At 44.8% G+C, this 25,142-nt stretch overlaps 1 protein-coding gene across 4 annotated transcripts in view; it reads right to left on the reverse strand.

Annotated features, from left to right (window-relative positions):
• COL4A6 (collagen type IV alpha 6 chain) overlaps window positions 1-25,142 on the reverse strand; it is a 445,180-nt gene that overhangs the window by 296,957 nt on the left and 123,081 nt on the right. For all 4 annotated transcript variants that reach the window (XM_063937284.1, XM_063937285.1, XM_063937286.1 and 1 more), the window contains exon 4: window positions 1,361-1,444. In XM_063937284.1, the coding sequence (XP_063793354.1) occupies window positions 1,361-1,444 (84 nt within the window). The remainder of the gene's footprint in view (window positions 1-1,360; window positions 1,445-25,142) is intronic.

Raw genomic sequence — 25,142 nt, forward strand, 5'->3', positions numbered from 1 at the left:
GCAGCCCAGCCGCAGATATGTATACAGGCAAATACACACACTTAGGGAGGAGTTCAATTCCGTGCGAAGGGCAACACAGAATTACAGCCAACTAGTGTTCAGCTTTGAATCAACCCCTAAACCATATGCTAAGTTAGTGTCAAGGACACCTTGATAAGCAGTAATGCAACTGATACTAACTAGGTCATGCTTGATATGACACAGGGCAGCAGCGTATAAAGGGTAGACATCAAGCATGTGAAGACATAGTGCTGTGACTTTTCTCTGTACTTTACCATCACCTTACTCTTCACCGATCCTTGTTCTCTGCTGTTCTTCAGTGGGTATCATTGGATATTTATTAGTATATATTGTATATCTTTATAGGTATTAGTCATATAAGAAGCCAGTGGTGGAGCATTTTAGGGGCATGCACTCACAACTGATTCTATAACTGCATGCAGTTCCTAAAACTAGGTAAATACTGGGCAATAGATTGGCTATTCGGGCAAACGGCTGATATATTGCAAGCAAGTTGGCAGGTGTGTACAAACGATATGTCTGTAAACGATGTTGTTCACAGACATATCGTGTTGGTTGGTCAGCACAGCCGATGGCCGATATATCTACAGTTGGACAGTTGCTGCAGGGACTGAAGTCAAAGCTGGGCAGGCAAATTCAATAACTTGTACAGCTGTGACGTCAAGGCGACACACTGAGGGGCCAATCGGTAAGTTTATATGCTTACCAAGATTGGCTGCTCATTCGACGTGACAGTGGGTCCGCCAACCTATCGGCAAAGTGTGTACCCAGCTTTATACTCTGCGTTTACCAAGCAGTGATAACAGTATCAGTGCTTGTGATAGTAAGGAAACATTAATCACGATGCCAATTACTAAAACTATGCTCACAAGAGGACCATGGTTATACTGAACAGCATGTTGTCAGCATTTATAAAAACTGCACACAGCCAGAAAGGTGCTATACAGATGCAAGTAGAGATGCGCAGTCATACTGCATCTATGGTAAGCCACATTAACTCATCTATAGTAAGGAAGGTTCTTTAAACAACACATTAAAGCCTCCTCTGGCAAACTACTTGATAATGGAACTTAACGTCTCTTAGTAAATGGAAAAACAGTCATAATTAAACATATGTCCAACTACAAAACATGTATAAAGAAGGGTGACACAAGCCAATGTCTTGCAGGCCCCCTCTCAGGTCAGGAGACCACATGAAGACACAGCTGTTCTCCATCTCTTGCACAGATGCATAATGTTTCTGGACTCATGTTTCTCCAGATGTACTTTGTGGAAAAAAAAGTTAGAGATAAGAGTTGTTGCAAATGTTTCTATTCAATGTGGAAAAAAAAAAACTTACCCGAGCTCCTTTCTCTGGAAAGCATTTGCAGCCCCCGCTGCAATCTCGTCCCGCACATGGACCCTGATAGGTCTTCTTCCCTCCCTGTGAAAAGGAAAACATAAATATGAGATCATTTATGGCTCCCACAAACCTTGCATAAATAGATTACCAGCTACATTAATAACTGTTTCTCTTCATTCTGACAGTGATGTCCTGAGCTGTAAGCGCCTCTGACAAGTGTTTGGTAACATATGACATAAGGATATATAGAAAGCAGCCTCCCAAGAAGGCCCTTCGTGGAATGTTTCCTCCTCCTTAATGTATATATAACTGGATGACCTTCGGGCACTGACTACCCGCTAATCTTATAATTCAATAGATAAAACACATTTTTCCCCCAGCTGGATGAGAAGTGAATGGTGTCATGCTGTAGTAATATAGAGCCGTGTCATGCAGGACTGTATCTGCTCCATAGTTGCAACAGGTGTTTATTGTAATTTGTATAAGAAGTGAATATTCAGCCAGCCAATAGGATATTCAGATGCCATTTGGGATTGGTTTTGTTTCTCACATTCAGGGGGTTACTCAATTAGCGGTGGGGTTTACCTCGCGACTAATTGCTGACAAAAATCCCCATGGCGCAGGGAAAGGCTATTCAATTAAATAACTTTTTCCTGCATACAAAAATCGGGATTCACGCACGTAAACTCACGGATTACGCGTAAACTGCTAAATCTGTGTTTTTTTCCCACGTGACCTGATTTTGTGGTGTTTTTTTTTACACAGACTTTTACTGAGGTACAGTATAATGACACCGCAAGTCAGGAGATAAAACTGCTAGGAAATTATTTTGGCACAAAAATCCAATAAGCCAATGAGACACCACTTGGGTATTCAGAGTAATCAAATGTTAGACCTAGTAGACCAACTCCTGTCCTCAGGGACCCCCCTAACAATCCATGTTTTACAGATATCCTAGATGGTGCACAGGTGTAATCATTACTGTCTGACACATTTTAAAAGTTCCACAGGTTGAGCTAATCATTTCATCCCTGATACTGAGACTCATCTGTGCTGCATAGTGTTTTCTACAAATCATACACAAAATCAATGGAAAAAGTTAGCAGGGGGATACTGTCACTCCAATCACTCTGTTTTTTGTTGTTGTTTTTTTTAAAAGCAATAATTTACAAGGCAAAACCAGGTGCGCACAAAGTCCCGAACCTCCGGTTACTCAGAGGCTATTACATTTAGACCATGGGAGGGGCTACAGTAGGAGAGACATGGAGCAGGCTGCAATGGGAGAGACATGGAGGGGCTGCAATGGGAGAAACATGGAGGGGCTGCAATGGGAGAGACATGGAGGGGCTGCAATGGGAGAAACATGGAGGGGCTGCAATGGGAGAGACATGGATGGGCTGCAATGGGAGAGACATGGAGGGGCTGCAATGGGAGAAACATGGAGGGGCTGCAATGGGAGAGACATGGAGGAACTGCAATGGGAGAGACATGGAGGGGCTGCAATGGGAGAGACATGGAGGGGCTGCAATGGGAGAAACATGGAGCGGGCTGCAATGGGAGAGGCATGGAGGGGCTGCAATGGGAGAGACATGGAGGGGCTGCAATGGGAGAAACATGGAGGGGCTGCAATGGGAGAGACATGGAGCGGGCTGCAATGGGAGAGACATGGAGGGGCTGCAATGGGAGAAACATGGAGGGGCTGCAATGGGAGAGACATGGAGCGGGCTGCAATGGGAGAGTTATTTTGACCCAACTACATAAAAAATGGGACTGCTCTGTAATTATTTTGGCCTAAGGTAGAGTGACCACATTATCCCTTTTACCTGGGACGCTTATGGATTACACAGGTTCTGTGGCTGGCTGACTTCAAGCCTACATTTCATCTGGTTTTAAGCAACCACAGAACCTGTGTAATCCATGAGCGTCCCAGGTAAAAGGGATAATATGGTCACTCTACCTAAGGGTGCCTTGAATGGAAAAAGTTTGGGAACGACTGGTTTAACTGTAAACCAGATTGGTTTTGCCTTTAAACTAATTGCCACTTTAAGTCCAGTGTCTATCTCGCTGGAAACACGCCAGTTCATGTAAATCGTGGGCTACTGCCTTTGGCCCCTTAGACTTGTATGTATTAATGGGTGTAGTACGGGTGACCGGCGGTCTCCTGACTGCTGGTCACCTTACCGACGCCGGGATCCCGGCAGCATACCGACGCCGGTATCCCGGCGGGGAGGGGCGAGTGCAGCAAGCCCCTTGCGGGCTCGCTGCGCTCGCCACGCTGCGGGCTCGGTGGCGACCTGCGGTCGCCACGGGTTCTATTCCCACTCTATGGGTGTCGTGGACACCCACGAGTGGAAATAGTCCCTGTTGGTCGGCATGCCGACCATCGGGATAGTGAGCCGTCGGGCTCACGGAGGAGGTCATGTGACTGTCGGTCAGCCGACCGGCGGTCACATGACTACCACCCGTATTAATGCATGCTTGTATGTAACTACCAATGCAATGGCCTTATATGCCCTTGACAATTTTACTATTAATATATATGCATAAATACATACCCCAAGGCTCCAATCACATAGCTCTGCATAGTTAGATAGTGACCACCCAGAAATGTCCATCAGCAGAGGCTCTTTAAGAGAGGAGGGGGCCTGTGTGCAGAGATTCTGGCATTGTGCCAGAGTCTACTGCACATGCGCAGGTCTCCAGGCACATGGGTGCAGAGTGTGCGGTAAGTGGGCCCCCATGGACCCAGGGGCCCGTGTGCACTGCATACTTTGCACCCATTATTATAGATACGCCAGTGCCCATCAGGCAGACAAGCAGGGCACCCACCTTTGCTCATAATGGTCTGTTGTCGGTGTATAGTTTGCAGAATCACAAGTCAAAATGTAATAACTTTAAATAGGACATTGAGCGTTGGCGCCTGAATGTACACCTGCTGTGCATGGTAACACTCCCTAGTAGTGGCAGGTTAAGCTTTCATTGTGCTTTACCCTTAGTTTCAGGCTGTCTGATAGATAGGAGTACATCGGAGTGTGCAATGAATAAGGTGGCCATGTGGCCTTCTGCTATAAGCTGTAATTGTCTGACATAACAAGAATGGAAGCTCCTTTGTCCTGTCATGTCTTGCTGGCTCTTTGCCTTTAGGCACCTAAGATTACTAAGCAGATGAATGATGATGTATTGCATACATTCTTTTATTTTTACCTTAAGGGAAATAGTATACATTTTATTATAAAAGAAATACAAACTTTACCACCATTAGAGTGACAATACAATAAATGTTACTTAATAATTAATAATAATAATAATAATAATAATAATAATAGTAATAATAATAATAATAATAATAATAATAACAACATCATTTTGGATTTTTTACAGATATACTTGTATTAATGTGCTGTCAGTGCAGCTTAGAGATATGGTAAAAGCAGTAATTTCAGTCTGACTAATTTGACCGATTTAGGGGTCTATGGGGGTCATTCTGAGTTGATCGCTCGCTAGCTACTTTTAGCAGCTGTGCAAATGCATAGTCGCCGCCCAGTGTATTTTCGCTTTGCAAGCGGGCAAACGCGTGTGCAGCCAAGCGGGAACGAAAAAGTTTTTTGCAGTTTCTGAGTAGCTATGGACTTACTCAGCCCTTGCGATCACTTCAATCTTTTTGGTGCCGGAATTGATGTCAGACACCCGCCCTGCAAATGCCTGGACACACCTGCGTTTTCCCAAACACTACCAGAAAACGGTCAGTTGACACCCATAATCGCCCTCTTTCTGTCAATCAACTTGCGTTCGGCAGTGCAAATGGAATCTTTGCTAAATCCATCGCCCAGCAGAGATCCTCCTTGTACCCGTACGACGCGCCTGTGCTTAGCGGTGCATACGCATGCGCAGTTTTGCCATTTTTTTTTACCTAATCGCTGCGCTGCAAAAATCGTCAATGAGCGATCAACTCGGAATGACCCCCCATGTACTAAGCCAGGTCTGGCCAACCTGCGGATCTCCAGCTGTTATGAAACTACACAACCCAGCATGCCCTGCAGTTTTAGCATTTCCTAACAGTAAAACTGTGGCAGGGCATGCTGAGACTTGTAGTCTCACAACAGTTGGAGAGACACAGGTTGGTCAGGCCTGTACTAAGCCTTGGAGAGGGATAACGTACCAAGCAATCAGCTCCGAACTATAATTTTTCAAACACAGCCTGTAACATGACAGGAGCTGATTGACTGGTAGTTTATCTCTCTCCACTTTATCTCTATCCAAGGCTTAGCAAATAGAACCGTCATATTTATGTGAGAAGCCAATAATATAATACTCTATTTCAGATCATTAACATCTTCGTGGCTATTTGCTTTCATTGGCAGCCATTTTACTATGCAAAACTCATTTACATACATACATAAAACTGTATGGTTTTGCACTGTTGTGTCTGGATAGTCTGCCCAGAGCACTTCTGTGGGGTTGGGTTTGTGTGACCAACGGGGTAACCATACCGACAGCGGGTTAACCATACCGACGTGGGGATCCCGGCTTTGAGATAGCTGGCGGGGTGGGGGGTAAGCGCAATGAAGCCCCAATGCCGACCAGTGGGCTATTGAGTGTGCTGGACCCCGGCGTCGGTATTGTGACTGGCAGTCTCGCAACTGCTGTTCACATAACCGCATCCCCTTCTGTGTATAACTACTCTACACCCAGAACACCACCACACAGCGCTGCTCAAGAGTGTTTCAATGCAATAAGCACAAGTTTTGGGGCCTGATTCAGAGATGGATGCAACTAAAAAAGCAGCTGAGTATGCACGCAGCGGCTCTGCTAAAATGGCAGATGCCGCAGGAGGCATTATGTATAAATATACGGCTCCTGCCTGCTTCTGTGATCCACTGCTGCGTTTGAAGACGCAGCATTAGATCACTCGGCGCAATCTTCGGTCATCTGAGTAACCCTCAGGTTTACTGAGGATGACTGGTGTTTTCATGCAGCCAGGGCCTGTGACACTGTATCCAAGGATGCAGCCACTGGCCTCAGGTCGCCCTGGAAACAGGGGTGATATTCCCCCATTTTTGGCATCGCCGTCCCTTCTCCGCCACTAAATGGATTGACAGGCTGCGGCCAAGGGGGCACTGCAAGTGATCTGAAAACATTGGTGGTACACAAACCGTGAGGTTTGCTTACATCTCTGAATTACGCCCAATATGTTGACATTGTAACATCTTCACTGACTACATGATGAATGATGACATGGTCAATGTCGACACACCCGAATGGAAATGTATATGCATTACAGAAAGTGTGATCCAGAGTAAGGCCTTAAGAATAAATGTTCCAATTATAAGTGCGGAAACTTTTTTATTACACTGCATGGATTCTACCTAAAAGATGTTCTGCTCAAGTTCAAAAAGGAAATGTAAAACGGTCACATTAAATGTACAGTATGGGGCTTAAAGACCTTCAGGTCATAGCATCCAAGGGCGTAGCTACCATAGGTGCAGGTAGTGCAGCTGCTATGGGGCCCAGAGCTGAGAGGGGCCCACCTTCCTTGTATAAGTTACATGCGTTGTATATATTTACTGGCCCTTACAAACTTTTACTTTGTAGCCTACAATATATCTAGTTATGCCCCTGAACCTGGTCATTGTAATGTGGTATAAAATTAAGTGGAGGGCATTATAATGTTACATAATATGAACTGGGTCACTGTAATGTGACACAATATGAAGTGGAGGCACTATAGTGTGGCATAATATGAACTGTGGCACTGTAATATTGCATAATATGAAGTGAGAACACTATACTGTAGCTTAATATAAGCTGGGGACATAATCTGAATTGTGGGTACTGTGTTGCATAATGTGTGCTGGTAGCGCTACAATATGAAATAACATGAACTAGGGTGCTACTATGGGTCAGAAAATAAACTAGGACACTACTATGGGGTATAATATTAACCAGTGCCGTTTCTTGCGGCGGGCGAGCCGTGCAACTGCATGGGGCGCCCGCCGCGGCACTTCTTGAACACGTTAAAATCCCTCCTCCTCCCGAGTACCCAGCTCGGGGGCGGAGTTTTGCAGAATGACGCGGTGCGTCGTGACGTCACGACGCAATCACGTCATTCCGCAAAGCTCCGCCCCCCGAGCTAGGTACTCGGGAGGAGGGAGGAGGGGGAGCCAAGCTGGCCGGCGCCGCGAAGAGGAGGGAGAGGCGGCGAAGAGCGGGAAGAACCGCTTCAACTGTAAGTCAGCCTCTCCCTTTCTCTCTCTCCCCCCCCTCTGCCACCTGCCATCATGTAAAAAAGGTGACACTCGCCTGCCAGAATGTGTTAAATGGGGACACCTGCCTGCCATACTGTGTAAAATGGGGACACCTGCCTGCCGTACTGTGTAAAATGGGGACATCTGCCTGCCGTACTGTGTAAAATGGGGACACTCGCCTGCCATAATGTGTAAAATGGAGACACTTGCCTGCCATATTGTGTAAAATATGTACACTTGCCTGCCGTACTGTGTAAAATGGGGACACCTGCCTGCCGTACTGTGTAAAATGGGGACACTTGCCTGCCGCACTGTGTAAAATGGGGACACGTGCCTGCCGTACTGTGTAAAATGGGGACTCTTGCCTGCCGTGCTGTGTAAAATGGGGACACTTGCCTGCCGCACTGTGTAAAATAGGGACATGTGCCTGCCGTATTGTGTAAAATGGGGACACTTGCCTGCCGTACTGTGTAAAATGGGGACACGTGCCTGCCGTATTGTGTAAAATGGGGACTCTTGCCTGCCGTACTGTGTGAAATGGGGACACTTGCCTGTCGTATTGTGTAAAATGAGGACACGTGCCTGCCGTATTGTGTAAAATGGGGACTCTTGTCTGCCGTACTGTGTAAAATGGGGACACTTGCCTGCCATAATGTGTAAAATGGAGACACTTGCCTGCCATATTGTGTAAAATATGTACACTTGCCTGCCGTACTGTGTAAAATGGGGACACTTGCCTGCCGTACTGTGTAAAATGGGGACACTTGCCTGCCGCACTGTGTAAAATGGGGACACGTGCCTGCCGTACTGTGTAAATTGGGGACACTTGCCTGCCGCACTGTGTAAAATAGGGACATGTGCCTGCCGTATTGTGTAAAATGGGGACGCTTGCCTGCCGTACTGTGTAAAATGGGGACACGTGCCTGCCGTATTGTGTAAAATGGGGACTCTTGCCTGCCGTACTGTGTGAAATGGGGACACTTGCCTGTTGTATTGTGTAAAATGGGGACACGTGCCTGCCGTATTGTGTAAAATGGGGACTCTTGTCTGCCGTATTGTGGAAAATGGGGACACTTGCCTGCCGTAATGTGGAAAATGGGGACTCTTGCCTGCCGTATTGTGGAAAATGGGGACTCTTGCCTGCCGTATTGTGGAAAATGGGGACTCTTGCCTGCCGTACTGTGTAAAATGGGGACTCTTGCCTGCCGTGCTGTGTAAAATGGGGACACTTGCCTGCCGCACTGTGTAAAATAGGGACATGTGCCTGCCGTATTTTGTAAAATGGGGACGTTTGCCTGCCGTACTGTGTAAAATGGGGACACGTGCCTGCCGTATTGTGTAAAATGGGGACTCTTGCCTGCCGTACTGTGTGAAATGGGGGACACTTGCCTGTCGTATTGTGTAAAATGGGGACACGTGCCTGCCGTATTGTGTAAAATGGGGACTCTTGTCTGCCGTATTGTGGAAAATGGGGACACTTGCCTGCTGTAATGTGGAAAATGGGGACTCTTGCCTGCCGTATTGTGGAAAATGGGGACTCTTGCCTGCCGTATTGTGGAAAATGGGGACTCTTGCCTGCCGTACTGTGTAAAATGGGGACACGTGCCTGCCGTATTGTGGAAAATGGGGACACTTGCCTGCCGTAATGTGGAAAATGGGGACTCTTGCCTGCCGTATTGTGGAAAATGGGGACTCTTGCCTGCCGTAATGTGGAAAATGGGGACTTTTGCCTGCCGTAACGTGTAAAATGGGGATTTAATGTATCAAGGGCATTGTGGTGTATGGCATAATATATATTTTAATTTTTTTCCTGTACTCGCTGTGATCTGTCGGTGCAAGGTGAAAAACCGGGGTGTAAGGTAGTCGATTCAGACAAGGCCACGCCCATTTCACAGAGACCACACCCATTTTATTGAGGCCATGCGCCCTTTGCCGGGAGCACGCGTGCATACCTTTTACTTTTTATATCTATGGGAGGGGGGGGGGGGCGCATTTTTTTGTTATGCCAATGGGGGAGGGGGGGGGCGCATTTTTAAATCTCGCACTGGGAGCCATATTGGCTAGAAACAGCCCTGATATTAACTAAGGCACTACTATGGTTTAGAAAATGAACTAGGGCTCTATTATTATTATTATCCCTTTATTTATATGGCGCCACAAGGGTTCCGCAAGCCCAATTACAGAGTACATATGCGCATAATCAAAACAGGAAAACAGTGACTTACAGTTGAAGACAATATAGGACAAGCACAGGGTAACTAAGCATAACTACACCAGTAGACGACACTGAGATAAATTTCAAGGTGGCCAAAAAACTGCAGGATTTGGGCAGTTGAGGATTATTAAAGTAAGAAAAGGATAAGCACATGAGGGAAGAGGGCCCTACTCGTGAGAGCGTACAATCTAAAGGGGAGGGGCAGACAGACAGGGGTGACACAGATGGGGTAGACCGAGCATGGGGCAGAGGGTTAGGATGAGATTTGGCTGGGTTTGGTGAAGTAGTGGGTCTTAAGAGCCCGTTTAAAGTTCTGTAGGGAGGTGGAGAGTCTGAGGGGGAGAGGTAAAGAATTCCAGAGAAAGGGAGCAGCACGTGAAAAATCTTGGAGATAGGAGTGGGAACAAGTAATCAGAAGAAAGGAGAGTCGGCGTGCAGTAGCAAAGCGAAGAGGATGGATGGGAGGGTAAAGGGAGATAAGGTCAGAGATGTAAATGGGAGAGGAGTGGGTGAGTGCTTTGTAAGTGAGTGTGATAAGTTTGAATTGGATTCTGAAAGGGAAGGGAAGCCAGTGAAGGGCTTGTAGGAGAGGGTAGGTGGATGTAGTGCATTTGGTGAGGAAGATGAGCCGGGCAGCACCATTGAGGATAGATTGGAGTAGAGAGAGGTTATTGTCAGGGAGGCCAGTTAGGAGGAAATTACAGTAGTCCAGCCTGGAAATAATCAGTGAGTGAATAATGGTCTTGGTGGCATTATGGGTGAGAAAGGGTCTGATCCTGGAAATGTTTTTGAGATGAAAATGACAGGTTTGTGAGAGGTGCTGAATGTGTGGTTTGAAGGAGAGGGAGGAGTCAAGGATTACGCCAAGACAGCATACTTGAGGGCTAGAGGAGATAGTCGTGCCATCAATGGATAATGAGATTGTGAGAGGTCAGGCTGTGCGGGAGGGTGGGAAGATGATTAGCTCAGTTTTAGACATGTTGAGTTTAAGAAAGCGCTGGGACATCCAGGAAGAGATAGCAGAAAGACAGTTGGAGGTACGAGTGAGGAGAGCCGGGGAGAGATCAGGGGAGGAAAGGTAGATTTGAGTGTCATCAGCATAGAGGTGGTATTGGAAGTTAAAAGAACTAATGAGTTTACCTAAAGAGGACGTATAGAGAGAGAAAAGGAGAGGACCAAGAACAGAGCCTTGGGGGACAACAACAGTTAGTGGAAGTGGGGGGGAGGTAGTGTCATGAGAGGAGACAGAGAAGGAACGATCAGAGAGGTAGGCGGACATCCAGGAGAAGGCAGTATCACGCATTAAATTAACAACTGATGCAGAAACATGTCTTTCTAGAAAAATTTAGACAGGGGCCCCTTCAAAATGTTGCTATGGGACCCACAAAGTTCTGGCTACGCCCCTGGTAGCATCAATTCACAAATTCAAGCCCTTCAGGGGTGCACATAGGAAGGGGATACAGTTGCTCAGGACACAAGAACCTCGACTGCTGGACTAGCTGTCTTTTTGGGCCATTTGTCTAAATGCTTCTGGCAATACCCGCAGATCATACTGACCTGTTATTCCCTTCCCTACTCCTTTTCACCACTGCTGACTTAATATCACAGAAGTGGGGCACTTTACATAACATGATACCCTAACTGCAGGTACCAACCATTTGAGAAAGATTTAATTAAATTTAACGTTGTTTACTGTTTTATTCTTACGAATGGCCAAAATGGTATTTTTTTTTTGTCATTAAATTATATTTTCATTGACAAACATGTTCCAAAATTCCTGACTATCAATCAATTTATTCTTTACACACAAAAATTATAAAAGGTGTAGTAGTATTATTATTATTATTATTATTATTATTACTACTATTATTATGATTTTCAACCAGCATTCTATCTTTTTCAATAGGAATGTAGTTTAGTTAACATAGGGCCCAGAGCATAAATAAGCCTGAAGCCAGAGACATAACCATAACTTTGTGGGGCCCACAGCAACATTCTGAAGGGACCTCTGTCACACTGCTTCTAGAGAGACACCTCTCCACCGCAGTTGTTAATTCTCTGCCCAATAATAGTGCTCTAGTTCCTTTTCTAAACCATACTAGTGGCTTAAAGCTGGGTACATACTTGTTTGATCCCGGCTGATCGGGTGAAACGCTCCCGATCTGCCATGCTCTGTGTGTATCCAGCTGTGACCCCAGTGACCTCCTGTATGGCGGGGGCAGCAGCAGGAAGGTGGGCAGGGGGGGGGGGGGTAGCACTCCACTAGGAGGATCAGGAGGTCACATGTGCAGCACATAAGATGCGACCTCCCGGTCCCGACCGTTGCAGGAGCGTTATAAGCCATTTATCAACTAACGTTCCTGCATCAGTATAGAGTACATCCCGATATTGGGAGAACAGTCTGACAATGGTATAGGAGCTGTCCCCAGCTTAAGTCAATGATATGCATACTTGCCTACTCTCTCGGGAAGCGTGGGCAAGTCTCCTGAATTCGGCTGCGACCACCTCACAGTTCCACACTTACCAAGCAAAGTGAGCGTACCGGGCGGGCAATGACATATTACACACTAAATCGAGTCATCGTAGCCACGCTTCCAACTGTACAATGCCAGTAATCTCGGCACTGTACAGTGAGGGCGTGGCCACGAAGACGTGCCCACGCAGCAACACTCCCAACTCCACCTCATTTGCCATGTCACACCATACCTCCACCTCCTTTACTAGGCCGCACCCTATGCACCGTCCCTATATTATGTCACACTATAGTGCCTCCACTTCATATTGTGCCACATTACAGTGCCCCACTTCATATTACGTAACATTATGCCATCCAGTTCATTTTATATCACATTAAAATGAGAAGGTCCATGGCTATAGTCAGATATATTGTAGGCCCCAAAGCAAAAATTTGCAAGGGCCCCAATGTATAACACAAAGGTGAAAAATGTTTATAACACATCTAACGTTGGCAGGGAAGTTGGGCCCCACTCACCTCTGGGCCAAATAGCAGCTGCACCCCCTGCACCTATGGTAGCTACGCCCTTGCCTGGGGCCTAATCAATTACAAAATTTACATTCAAATTTCTTATAAATATTGTGTCCTATCATTTTCTCATTCATTGTTTCCACATTACCAAACAAGCAAACCTGTCATAAATAGCACGCTATCGTCAATTGTAAAGATAAACACTATCTTACATAAAAATGTCAACATGTCATCATTTTTTATAGAATTTTAAGCCCACTTTTTCAATGTGGAATGTCTGACATTACTATAGGAAACAAAGATTAAAAGTTCAGTATTCTGCAAACATTCACTGCTGAATGTTTGAGATACAGTCAAATATTTGTATATCAAGCCGGGTGTTCAAACCAGAAATCCATTTATAAATGTATAGGAATGCTATCCCATACATTACTGTACTGTATGTCTTCTTTTCTTGTTCCAACATGATAGTGAATTTTTTTTAACTAAAGGAATATTATATTTCATCATTTATAAGCACTTTCCGTATGCCACTGGGTTATTTCACCAGTATAATCAATTTAATCTATACGGTCCAACAGTTTGCTATATTTTATACACACACACACACACACACACACACACACACACACACACACACACACACACACACACACACACATTATATATATATATATATATATATATATATAAAAGAAAAGAATATACCGGCACTCCCAACTGCAAATAGATACCCTCCAGGTCAGGTGATGACTTAAATATGCTGGAAATATCGGCGGCACTCAGGCAGACTGGTAAGGAGATGCAAAATAGTGTCCCTTTATTGCCTACATGTTTCGGGGAAGCTCCCCGTCCTCAGGGCTAGACAACAGTGAAAATCCACATACACAACATTTAAATACAGCACAAGCAAAGACATCAGTGTAATAATTGTACTCACCTGTCCTCACGGCGCTGCCGCCCGCCTGCACACGCTGCTCGCTTCCGCGTCGCCAGGCTATGACGTCACGGTGCGCCGCGAGACGGGGAGGTTGTCATGGTAACAAGAGAAACAAAATCACAGGCTCCCACATCACTGTAGAGCCTGTACAAAAACATTCAAATATAACATTAAACAGCACATCTAAAATACATAAACATCACCCTCAGGGAGAACGTCGTAACAGCCCCTATCTATCAATGTATTAGTATATTAAGATACCATGTACAAGAAATATTACTAATAGCTATCACACAGACTAACTAGACTGTTAGCCTATTTATAACAGTATAATACACTGACTATAGAGGCACGAATTTATCCCAGTGATGCACTCCCAAACGAAGGATATGTGCATCATAAAGGCAAAGTTGAAAAATTAAATACAGGTTGAGTATCCCATATCCAAATATTCCGAAATACGGAATATTCCGAAATACGGACTTTTTTGAGTGAGACTGAGATAGTGAAACCTTTGTTTTCTGATGGCTCAATGTACACAAACTTTGTTTAATACACAAAGTTATTAATAATATTGTATTAAATGACCTTCAGGCTGTGTGTATAAGGTGTATATGAAACATAAATGAATTGTGTGAATGTAGACACACTTTGTTTAATGCACAAAGTTATAAAAAATATTGGCTAAAATTACTTTCAGGCTGTGTGTATAAGGTGTATATGTAACATAAATGCATTCTGTGCTTAGACTTAGGTCCCATCACCATGATATCTCATTATGGTATGCAATTATTCCAAAATACGGAAAAATCCGATATCCAAAATACCTCTGGTCCCAAGCATTTTGGATAAGGGATACTCAACCTGTACTCTCTAAATGGATTACAGGAGACACTGTAACCCCAGATTTTCATTTAGACCACCAGAGGACAGTGTTCCCAATCTAAAGATCCAACGTGACTCTTTTTGCAGAAGTAGCCTATCCCTATTGCCACCCCTCAATGTGATAGGGGTATGGTCAATAAGGATGGCTCTAATGCTAGCCACCCCATGCTTTGCCAACAGGCAATGGCGAGCAAATGGCTGGTCACTGGACCCCTTATCAAGCGCCTTTTTAATTGCACTCCTATGAAGTGCCATCCTTTCCCTAAATTGTCGTATGGTCTTGCCCACATAGGCAAGACCACACGGGCACGTGAGCAAATAGATCACATGAGTAGTGGTACATGTAAGCCGATATTTAATGGGTATTTTTCTGCCTGTTTGTGGATGGTTAAATATAGTGCCAGTCTGTAGAGTATTGCAGGTGGCACATCCCAGACATCTATAGCACCCCATCTTGGGTCTAAGGAAACGGGCTTGATCAGATCTAGTCATATTGGTAACATCAAGACGAACAACATGGTCCCCTATATTGCTACCCCGAGTGTGACTAGGTAATAAACTAGTATTTGATAAACTACTCAAGGCTACCTCCGTTTCTATAATAGGCCACAATTGTTTAGCTTTTCTAACTGTCCGCTTTGAACATGTAGTGAATCTGCTTACCCATGGTAATCTGTCGGCTTTGGTATCTTGACAGGCCCTAGGACGTAATAATTGCTCCCTATGTATACATAATACTGCTTCCTTAGATTTCTTAGAGCAGTATTATGTATACATAGGGAGCAATTATTACGTCCTAGGGCCTATTAAGATACTAAAGCCGACAGATTACCATGGGTAAGCAGATTCACTACATGTTCAAAGCGGACAGTTAGAAAAGCTAAACAATTGTGGCCTATTATACAAACGGAGGTAGCCTTGAGTAGTTTATCAAATACTAGTTTATTACCTAGTCACACTCGGGGTAGCAATATAGGGGACCATGTGGTTCGTCTTGATGTTACCAATATGACTAGATCTGATCAAGCCCGTTTCCTTAGACCCAAGATGGGGTGCTATAGATGTCTGGGATGTGCCACCTGCAATACTCTACAGACTGGCACTACATTTAACCATCCACAAACAGGCAGGAAAATACCCATTAAATATCGGCTTACATGTACCACTACTCATGTGATCTATTTGCTCACGTGCCCGTGTGGTCTTGCCTATGTGGGCAAGAGCATACGACAATTTAGGGAAAGGATGGCACTTCATAGGAGTGCAATTAAAAAGGCGCTTGATAAGGGGTCCAGTGACCAGCCATTTGCTCGCCATTGCCTGTTGGCAAAGCATGGGGTGGCTAGCATTAGAGCCATCCTTATTGACCATACCCCTATCACATTGAGGGGTGGCAATAGGGATAGGCTACTTCTGTAAAAAGAGTCACGTTGGATCTTTAGATTGGGAACACTGTCCCCTGGTGGTCTAAATGAGAATCTGGGGTTACAGTGTCTCCTGTAATCCATTTAGAGAGTATTTAATTTTTCAACTTTGCCTTTATGATGCACATATCCTTCGTTTGGGAGTGCATCACTGGGATAAATTCGTGCCTCTATAGTCAGTGTATTATACCGTTATAAATAGGCTAACAGTCTAGTTAGTCTGTGTGATAGCTATTAGTAATATTTCTTGTACATGGTATCTTAATATACTAATACATTGATAGATAGGGGCTGTTACGACGTTCTCCCTGAGGGTGATGTTTATGCATTTTAGATGTGCTGTTTAATGTTATATTTGAATGTTTTTGTACAGGCTCTACAGTGATGTGGGAGCCTGTGATTATGTTTCACTTGTTACCATGACAACCTCCCCGTCCCGCGGCTCACCGTGACGTCATAGCCCGGCGACGCGGAAGCGTGTGCAGGCGGGTGGCAGCGCTGTGAGGACAGGTGAGTACAATTATTACACTGATGTCTTTGCTTGTGCTGTATTTAAATGTTGTGTATGTGGATTTTCACTGTTGTCTAGCCCTGAGGACGGGGAGCTTCCCCGAAACATGTAGGCAATAAAGGGACACTATTTTGCATCTCCTTACCAGTCTGCCTGAGTGCCGCCGATATTTCCAGCATATATATATATATATATATATATATACAGTAGTCGAAGTGGGCCGGTATGCGACTGTATACCGGCACTTCGCCACAAACACAGAAGTCTTTTTTTTTTAATAGTCTTTTTTTTTTATAGCAGTGTGCAGCAGGCCCGCCATCAAGGGGGTCCCTCGGTACTGTTGTCCCGGGCAGACAATGGGGCCCGGGTGGTAGCAGTGTACTCAGTGCGCAGCCATTGGGATCCAGACAGCGTCAACGGCATTTATAATGTAGTGCAGCGGCTGTGGCCGCCATCCAATCGGAGCTGGCAGTCCGGCAGCCAATCAGAGAAGCGGCCGTAGCAGCTCCTGATTGGCTGCTGGAGCACAAGCTCTGATTGGCTTGCGGCCTGTGCCACATTTGAATGCCGCGGGTGCTGTATCTGCGACTCCATGGGGGGCGGCTTTCGTAAGCACTTATTTATTTATTAACAGTTTCTTATATAGCGCAGCATATTCCGTTGCGCTTTACAATTAGAACAACAGTAATAGAACAAAACTGGGTAAAAACAGACAGACATAGAGGTAGGAAGGCCCTGCTCGCAAGCTTACAATCTATTCTTTATGTACAAATTTATTTTAAAAGCTGCCTGCGATGTCACTGCTCACACACTAGGCTCAGCCTCTGCTCCCCACCAACTGTCCCTCACTGCCCCGTACTCACACTTGCACCCTATGCTGATCTTTTGTGCTCTACATCCATTATTACTGTTCACTATTTATATCCTTCCTTTTTGCTCCCTAGACCCTTCCTGCTTCTCACACCTACTCCCCATCCCCTACACAGAGCCATCCTGCTCCCTACACCCATTGTTACTACTCCGTAAACCAATGCTTACTGCGACACGAGTCAGCCTGCCCCTAGTCAGTTCACGGCCATGCCACACGCCCATGTGCCCGCTCTCTGACAATCACCACCTCTGAAGCTTGCTGGGCAGCTATCTGTGGTGCACCTGGCCCCGGTTTCACCGCCAACACCGCAGAGTTCCCGAACCCTCAGCCACTGGAGCCCTCCTCAAACGCTGGAGACCCCTCTCATCCATGATAGAGGTCAGAGCAAAAAAAGTGAAACTTATGGTATTTAGGCAGCTAATAGCTGTAAATACTAGCCATTTAGATTAGTGATAATCATACTGTGTTGCATAATGTGAATTGTGGATCATACTGTGTGGCATAATATGAATTTTGGATCATACTGTGTGAAATATTGTGAATTTTAGCTCATTCTGTGTGGCATAATGTAAATTTTGGCTCATTTTGTGGGAATTTTGGCTCATTCAGTGTGGCGAAATGTGTAAGGGGCACCAGTACTAGATAGTATAAGCGGTCCTACTATTGTGAAGCATAATGTGTATAAGGGGTATATGGTGTGGTAAACTACACTTAAGGACTTGACCCCTTTTCAGTGTCCACGCTCCCTTTTCAATGGCCACGCCCCCTGTTCCAGAGCGCACGCGCACTTATGGTGTGCATATAATTACAACCTTCACTTTTCCATACCCCCACTTCAAAATTTCCACTTCGACCACTGTATATATGCTTGAACTTCCGTATTACCCTGGGCAGGAGTGACACTGGAGGGAACACGTATGGCAGCCGAAAGTTCCATGGAATTGCCAGTGCGTCCATGAACGCTGCTTGAGGATCCCTTGTCCTTGCTCTGAAGACCGGAACCTTGTGATTGTGTTGAGACACCAACAGGTCTACATCTGTAGGCCCCACTTGTCCAATAGAAGTTGAAAGACTTCGGGATGAAGACTTCACTCTCCGGCGTGTACGTCCTGATGACTGAGGAAGTCCGCTTCCCAGTTGAGGATTCCCAGAATGAACACTGCCGATATGGTTGGCAGATGGCGTTCCGCCCATTGGAGGATTTTTGACACTTCCATCATTGCCATGCGGCTTCTAGTGCCACCTTGATGATTTATGTACGCCACCGACTGTACTTGAACAGGCCTGTTCTGTAACAGAGGCAGGGCCAGAGTCAATGCATTGAACACTGCCCACAATTCCAGAATGTTTATTGGGAGGAGAGATTCCTCCCTGGTCCACCGGCCCTGGAGAGAGTGTTGCTCCAACACCACGCCCCAACCTCGCAGACTGGCGTCCTTTGTCAGGAGGACCCAGTTGGAGATCCAGAAAGGACGGCCCATGCTCAACTGTTGGTCCTGTAGTCACCAGCCCAGTGACAGACGAACCTCCGGAGTCAAGGAGATCATTTGAGACCTGATCCAATGAGGCAGGCCGTCCCATTTGGAAAGGATTAACCTCTGTAGAGGGCGGAAATTAAATTGAGCGTACTCCACCATGTTGAAAGCCGACACCATGAGGCTATGATCAGCCACCCTGATATGCAGGGGGATGCCCAGCACAGGGCTAGTCCGCCCCGCATGTCTGGCCCTCCCCCCGCCGCACGGGTGCGATAGAATCGCATGGCGGCGATGCTATTGCACTCGGTGGGTAAGTCCCCACCTGCGCAGGCTGGTAGGCGACCTTTCGCCACGTCCCGGGTTGCAGCAGCTGTGCGTGACAACGCAGCCACCGCGGCCCACCCCTGCACGGTCCGGAAACCCCTGCGTTGCCCAGTCCGTGCCCTCAAAGTGGCAGTCAAACGCTGCTGGCCCACCCCCTCCCACCCAGCGAACGCCTCTGCCTGTCAATCAGGTAGAGGTGATTGCTGGGCTAAGATGCCGATCACATCTCTGGCATGCACATGCGCACTGCGGTGCATGCGCAGTTTAGACCTGAACGCCGCTGTGCGAAAACGCACAGTAGCGATCAGGTCTGAATTAGCCCGCTTATACGCACAGCCTGAAGGTAATTTCAGCCAATATGTTTAATAACTTAGTGCATTAAACAAAGTTTGTGTACATACACACAATTAATTGATGTTTCATATACACCTTATACACACAGCCTGAAGGTCATTTAATACAATATTTTGAATAATTTTGTGTGTTAAACAAAGTTTGTGTACACTGAGCAATCAGAAAACAAAGGTTTCACTATCTCACTCTCACTCCAAAAATTCTGTATTTCGGAATATTTGGATATGGGATACTGAATCTGTACTCGGGATTTTCATGTCATTGGAAAAGGAGTATTATTTGTCTATGGCAATGAGTTGTGCTCATCACTTTCAGTATAGTAAAGGTAAATGGCTATAGCTGTTATATCTCCTACGTATAAATACTGACGGTATTTATAGAGATTGAGTACAAACAAGATAATTAAAAGCATATTAAAATTGCACATTGGCCTTATGAAACTGTATTTGTTTCCTTGAAACAATATTGTTAGAATTATCAACAGTCACTTAGAAAACTTGGTGGAGACCTTGGTAAAAAGAATGCATTACTAGTTAAATGTGGACACTATGCCAAAATCTAATCTCCATGAATCAGTTAATTTCATCAACTCTGAGGTAAAATAAAATGGCCGCCTTGTCCTGGGCATTTATAAACAGAACACTGCAAAAATGTGCAAACACAATCCAAATAACAACAACAGATGTTTTCAATAGTAGCACCATTTACAATTTATTTCCATGGCATGTGACATGGTTACTAACAGTTCCACCCGAACAGTATGCTTAATGAGTTTGGCATTCAAATCCAAAGAGATTGCTTTATTACACCAAATGGACTACAGTATGTGGAACTGGGATGGTAGGATGCCTCCTATTATACTTTGTCTTAAGGTAGACAGGGGAAAAAATGAAAGAAGTAAATATTTAGACTGAGGCCAAGAAAAAAATGTTCCCTTCTACAAACACTGAACTCTTACAGATGTTCGGGACATTGTCCTGGAACAAGCAGATCTGCTAAGTGAAGCAAACATCTCATCAAGAGGCTCTCCTTACAATACACAGCGCTTTCTTCACAAAGGGCAAAACTGTTCATTGGCTGATGCAAGGCATTACATATCCAGAATAATGTTTACTTTAGTCCAATTGGGGTGATGTCACTCAAAGATGCAACTAGACCACGAGGGATCGGATGCAGTTGTTCTCATCAATGATAATAACTCTTTACCTGCCAACAACAGGATAACCATCTATAAAGTTTCTACAGTCAAGAAAAGAAACTGGACTAAATTAAAATAGGTACTGTCAACCGTCCCATAAAATCTGATATTTACAACGTTTCAGGTCACAGCTATCTACTTTGATGTAACCCAAATCAAACGTATTTTAGAAAGACTTTAACTACAGCCATTACTATCATTAAACCAGTAGCCTGTTTATTAATCAATTCAATAGATAGTTATCGATCAGTCCATTTCAGTGGTATCGATGGTGTAATGGTTAGCATTACTGCCTCACATCACTAAGGTCGTGGTCTCGATTCCCATTACAGCCACAACTGTGTGGAGTTTGTATATTCTACCCATACTTGCGTGGGTTTCCTCCGGGTACAAATTCTATGCTTCTATTGTATCTGTTAGATACACTCCCCTGGAGAGTGTATGCAGCTGAGCAAGGAAAGAGTCTTATAGTGGACCCTGGTGAATTTGTCAGCCAGTATAGACTAGACAGAGTTGAGATTTGGCTATATATTTAAGTGCTAAAATTGGACAGATCTGGTTCAGTGGTCAGGCTTGTGTGATCAGATGACACAGTAGACACATACACATCACAAAGACTGGGCTTTCTGACACTCGCAGTACAGTAGGCACGGACTTTTATTGGGGCCAGATGCTTGATTTTCCTCATTACTCTTTGCCGTTCCTTCCTGCCAGTAAAGCATGTTTTAGTACTAAAAATAACTTGAATGGAAATAGTAAACCAGTTATGTTTCTTATTAAGTCTAATTAAATCATACTCCGATCAACAATTTTTTACAAGTTGTTACTCCAAAGAAAATATCAACCATATGAGAATAATGAAGAAAAGATACTGGTGCCATCAGCCACAATTTACATAACACACGATTGTTAGAACAGAGTTGTATGACTCCAAATTGGCTATAAGAAGCAATACAACAACTCTGCCAAGTATGAACTTATTTATATCATAGGATGAATCAGTTGTTGTACTGAAACATATGTTGAACAGTCTGAGTGTAAGTGGGGGTACTTTAAACAGCAGAGTTCCCAGCTGTGATAGTTTACAGAACCTATTACAATAGCCACCCATCACCTATACACAGTGATCTACAAGCACCTACTGAGCATACAGGTTGCATTATCTGCAAGCCTGCGGTGTAAAGGTAGGTACACTCTGAAGCAGCACCCCCAGAACTGTTAGTAATCTTGTAAGCATTGCTCAACATCTACACCTTATGCCTTTAAACTTTAAACAATTATTTTTCCCCTTAACCTTTCATGCTGTGTGCAGCTGGAAATACAGCAAGAGTGCATTTGGGCCTGTCTACTATTTGTGTTAATCTTTGTTTAGATATAGCATACTATCTAGTCTCTTTCTTTAAACATATGTTTTACTGGTACAGTTTTCTTGGAATTTACAAACTGATGTTAACACAATACAGAAAATGTGAGTGTTGGGATTAGATTCTATAGCCTAATAAATTTTGTTTACACAGCAATGTGAGCTATCATAGCTCTATATAAATACGTTATAGTAATAAAACACCCATCGTTTACATTTGTCTGTGCTGCAGTACATAGGCTTCAATGCAGTGGGTTTCTGGCTACAGTGTTGCTGATTTCTCAGTGACTGAATGCTCCTTTAAAATGGAAAAGTAAAAAAAAAATAGAAAACATCCATGCTATTCTTTTTTTTTTTTTTTTAAATGTCATATGATTTTAGTGGAATTTTTGACTAATGTTAAAAGAAGTAACATGCAAACAGTATCCCCTATAAACACATGCTGGGAGCTAGGAATATTACGGCTGTAGGTATTTCCATGTTTACACTACGATGCTATGTCTCTCCGCTGGCAGAGCGATAGCTCTATTGACTTGTGAATGAACGCATATTGAGAGAGGAAAGAAACTGACACCATCTGGCTCTGAAACAAGTGTCACAGGAGGAAGTTGCTAAAATCAAACTCACTGAGCTTGTCTAAGAGTGAATGGCTTTAGCAACTGATTACAGCCACAAGGTAGTGCAGGATCTTGACCGCCTCCCACTGCAACAATGAACAAAATGCTAGGTCCTCTTATCGCAATGCTGAGAATAAAGAACTACTCGACAAGAGGAAAGAATATAGGGGAATGCCATTTGTGGGTCCTATTATTATATCTGATGTTACTTCAGCTTAACGCAAATTATTTATTTACAGTATTACCTTAAAATTCTTCAACCATTTTCATTGTTTAAGTGATTAATTGGCATTCATTTTATTCTGTTAGCATCTATATATGTGTTGATGAATGTTTCAAAATGCGTCCATTTTGGGTGACCGGTATTTTTTAAATACAGATGTGTCTACAGACACCTATCCTCAGACTGTGCCAAACAGCTTCACTTAGTGCACCAGGAACTTTGCGATTTAACTGCACCATGCAACTTTTTCTTAACATATGCATTTTTTGCAACAAAAATACGAATCATAGGAACTTATGGGGTCATTCCGAGTTGATCGCTCGCTAGCTATTTTTTGCAGCGCTGCAATCAGATAGTCGCCGCCTATGAGGGAGTATATTTTTGCTTTGCAAGTGTGCGAATGCTTGTGCAGCCGAGCGGTACAAAAACAGTTTGTGCTGTTTCTGAGTAGGTCTGATCACTTCAGAATGTCTGGTCCCGGAATTGACGTCAGACACACGTCCTGCAAACACTTGGACACACCTGCGTTTTTCCAACCACTCCCTGAAAATGGTCAGTTGACACCCATAAACGCCTTCTTCCTGTCAATATTCTTGTGATCAGCTGTGCGAATGGATTCTTTGTTAAATCCATCGCCCAGTACCAATCCGCTTTGTACCCATGCAACGTGCCTGTGCATTGTGATGCATATGCATGCGCAGTTTTGAGGAGTTCTGACCTGATCGCAGCACTGCAAAAAATAGCTAGTGTGCGATCAGGTTGGAATGACCCCCCTAGGGTCTAATTCAGACCTGAGCGTAGCAGCAAATTGTTATCTGATGGGCAAAACCATGTGCACTGCAGGGAGGGCAGATATAACATGTGCAGTGAGAGTTAGATTTGGGTAGGGTGTGTTCAAACTGAATCTAAATTGCAGTGTTAAAATAAAGCAGCCAATATTTACCCTGCACAGAAACAATATAACCCACCCAAATTTAACTCTCTTTGCACATGTTATATCTGCCCCCCCCCCCCCCCCCTTCCCCGTGCAGTGCGCATGGTTTTGCCCATCTGCTAACAAATTTGCTGCTACGATCAGGTCCGGTAAGAAATTGACAGCAGGTGCGCAGTACCGCCGGCCCGACCACCCTGCTTGCAGCCGCTGCTGTGTGTGAGGGGAAGAGAGCACAGCGCGCGCTTCTCCTGCACCCAAGTCCAGTCTCCGGCAGTAGCATGTACCTCAAACACAGGCGCGGGTTCGTTAGCCAATCAGAGCTCGCGGACCAGTAGCGGCAGCTCCTGATTGGCTGCCAGACCGCAAGCTTGATTGGCTCATGAACCGGCGCCCGATTTGAGATACTCGCCACAGCCGGAGAACGGACTGAGGGGCAGGAGAGGTGCGCGCTGTAATCTCCTTCCTTTACATACAGCAGTGGCAGCGGTGAGCAGTGGGGCATGTGTGTACCTGGCACTGTGGGGGCATTTGTGTATCTGGCACTGTGGGACCATATCTGTAACTGTGGGGGCATATGTGTATCTGGCACTGTGGGGGCATATGTGTATCTGGTACTGTGGGGGCCTATCTGGCATTGTGGGGGCATATTTGTATCTGGCACTGTGGGGGCATATGTGTATCTGGCACTGTAGGGGCATATTTGTATCTGGTACTGTGGGGGCATATCTGTCACTGTAGGGCATATGTCTATCTGTCACTATTGGAGGCATATGTGTATCTGGAACTCCACTATTGGGGTCATATGTGTATCTAGCCCCCCATATGTGTTTCACGACCCCATTTTAATTGGCCACGCCCAGTGTGGATGTGGCCACACCCATTTTGTGGCATACACGCCTTCCGTGCGCACACATTGCCACTAGGAAATTTTTTTCTACTTGCACCACTGCTTAGTACACTACTAACAAACTAAGATGCAACATTCAGGAAATTGTTGGTAGTCTGGGCAAAAAGGCAAAAGACAGTGATCCTATGCCAGTGACTGGAGCCATGGCATCATTATGCTCAATCTGCTACTTTATCAATTCCTGTATGTCAATGAAAGCATTAATCCTAGGTACAGTACTCAGTATACCTTTAGTAATTTAGTACACTATTTACGAATTAAGATGTAAAATTCAGGAAAAAGTACTCAGGAATGGGAATCACTG

The sequence above is a fragment of the Pseudophryne corroboree genome, chromosome 8 (genome assembly GCF_028390025.1).
Source record: "Pseudophryne corroboree isolate aPseCor3 chromosome 8, aPseCor3.hap2, whole genome shotgun sequence".
Lineage (NCBI taxonomy): Eukaryota > Metazoa > Chordata > Amphibia > Anura > Myobatrachidae > Pseudophryne > Pseudophryne corroboree.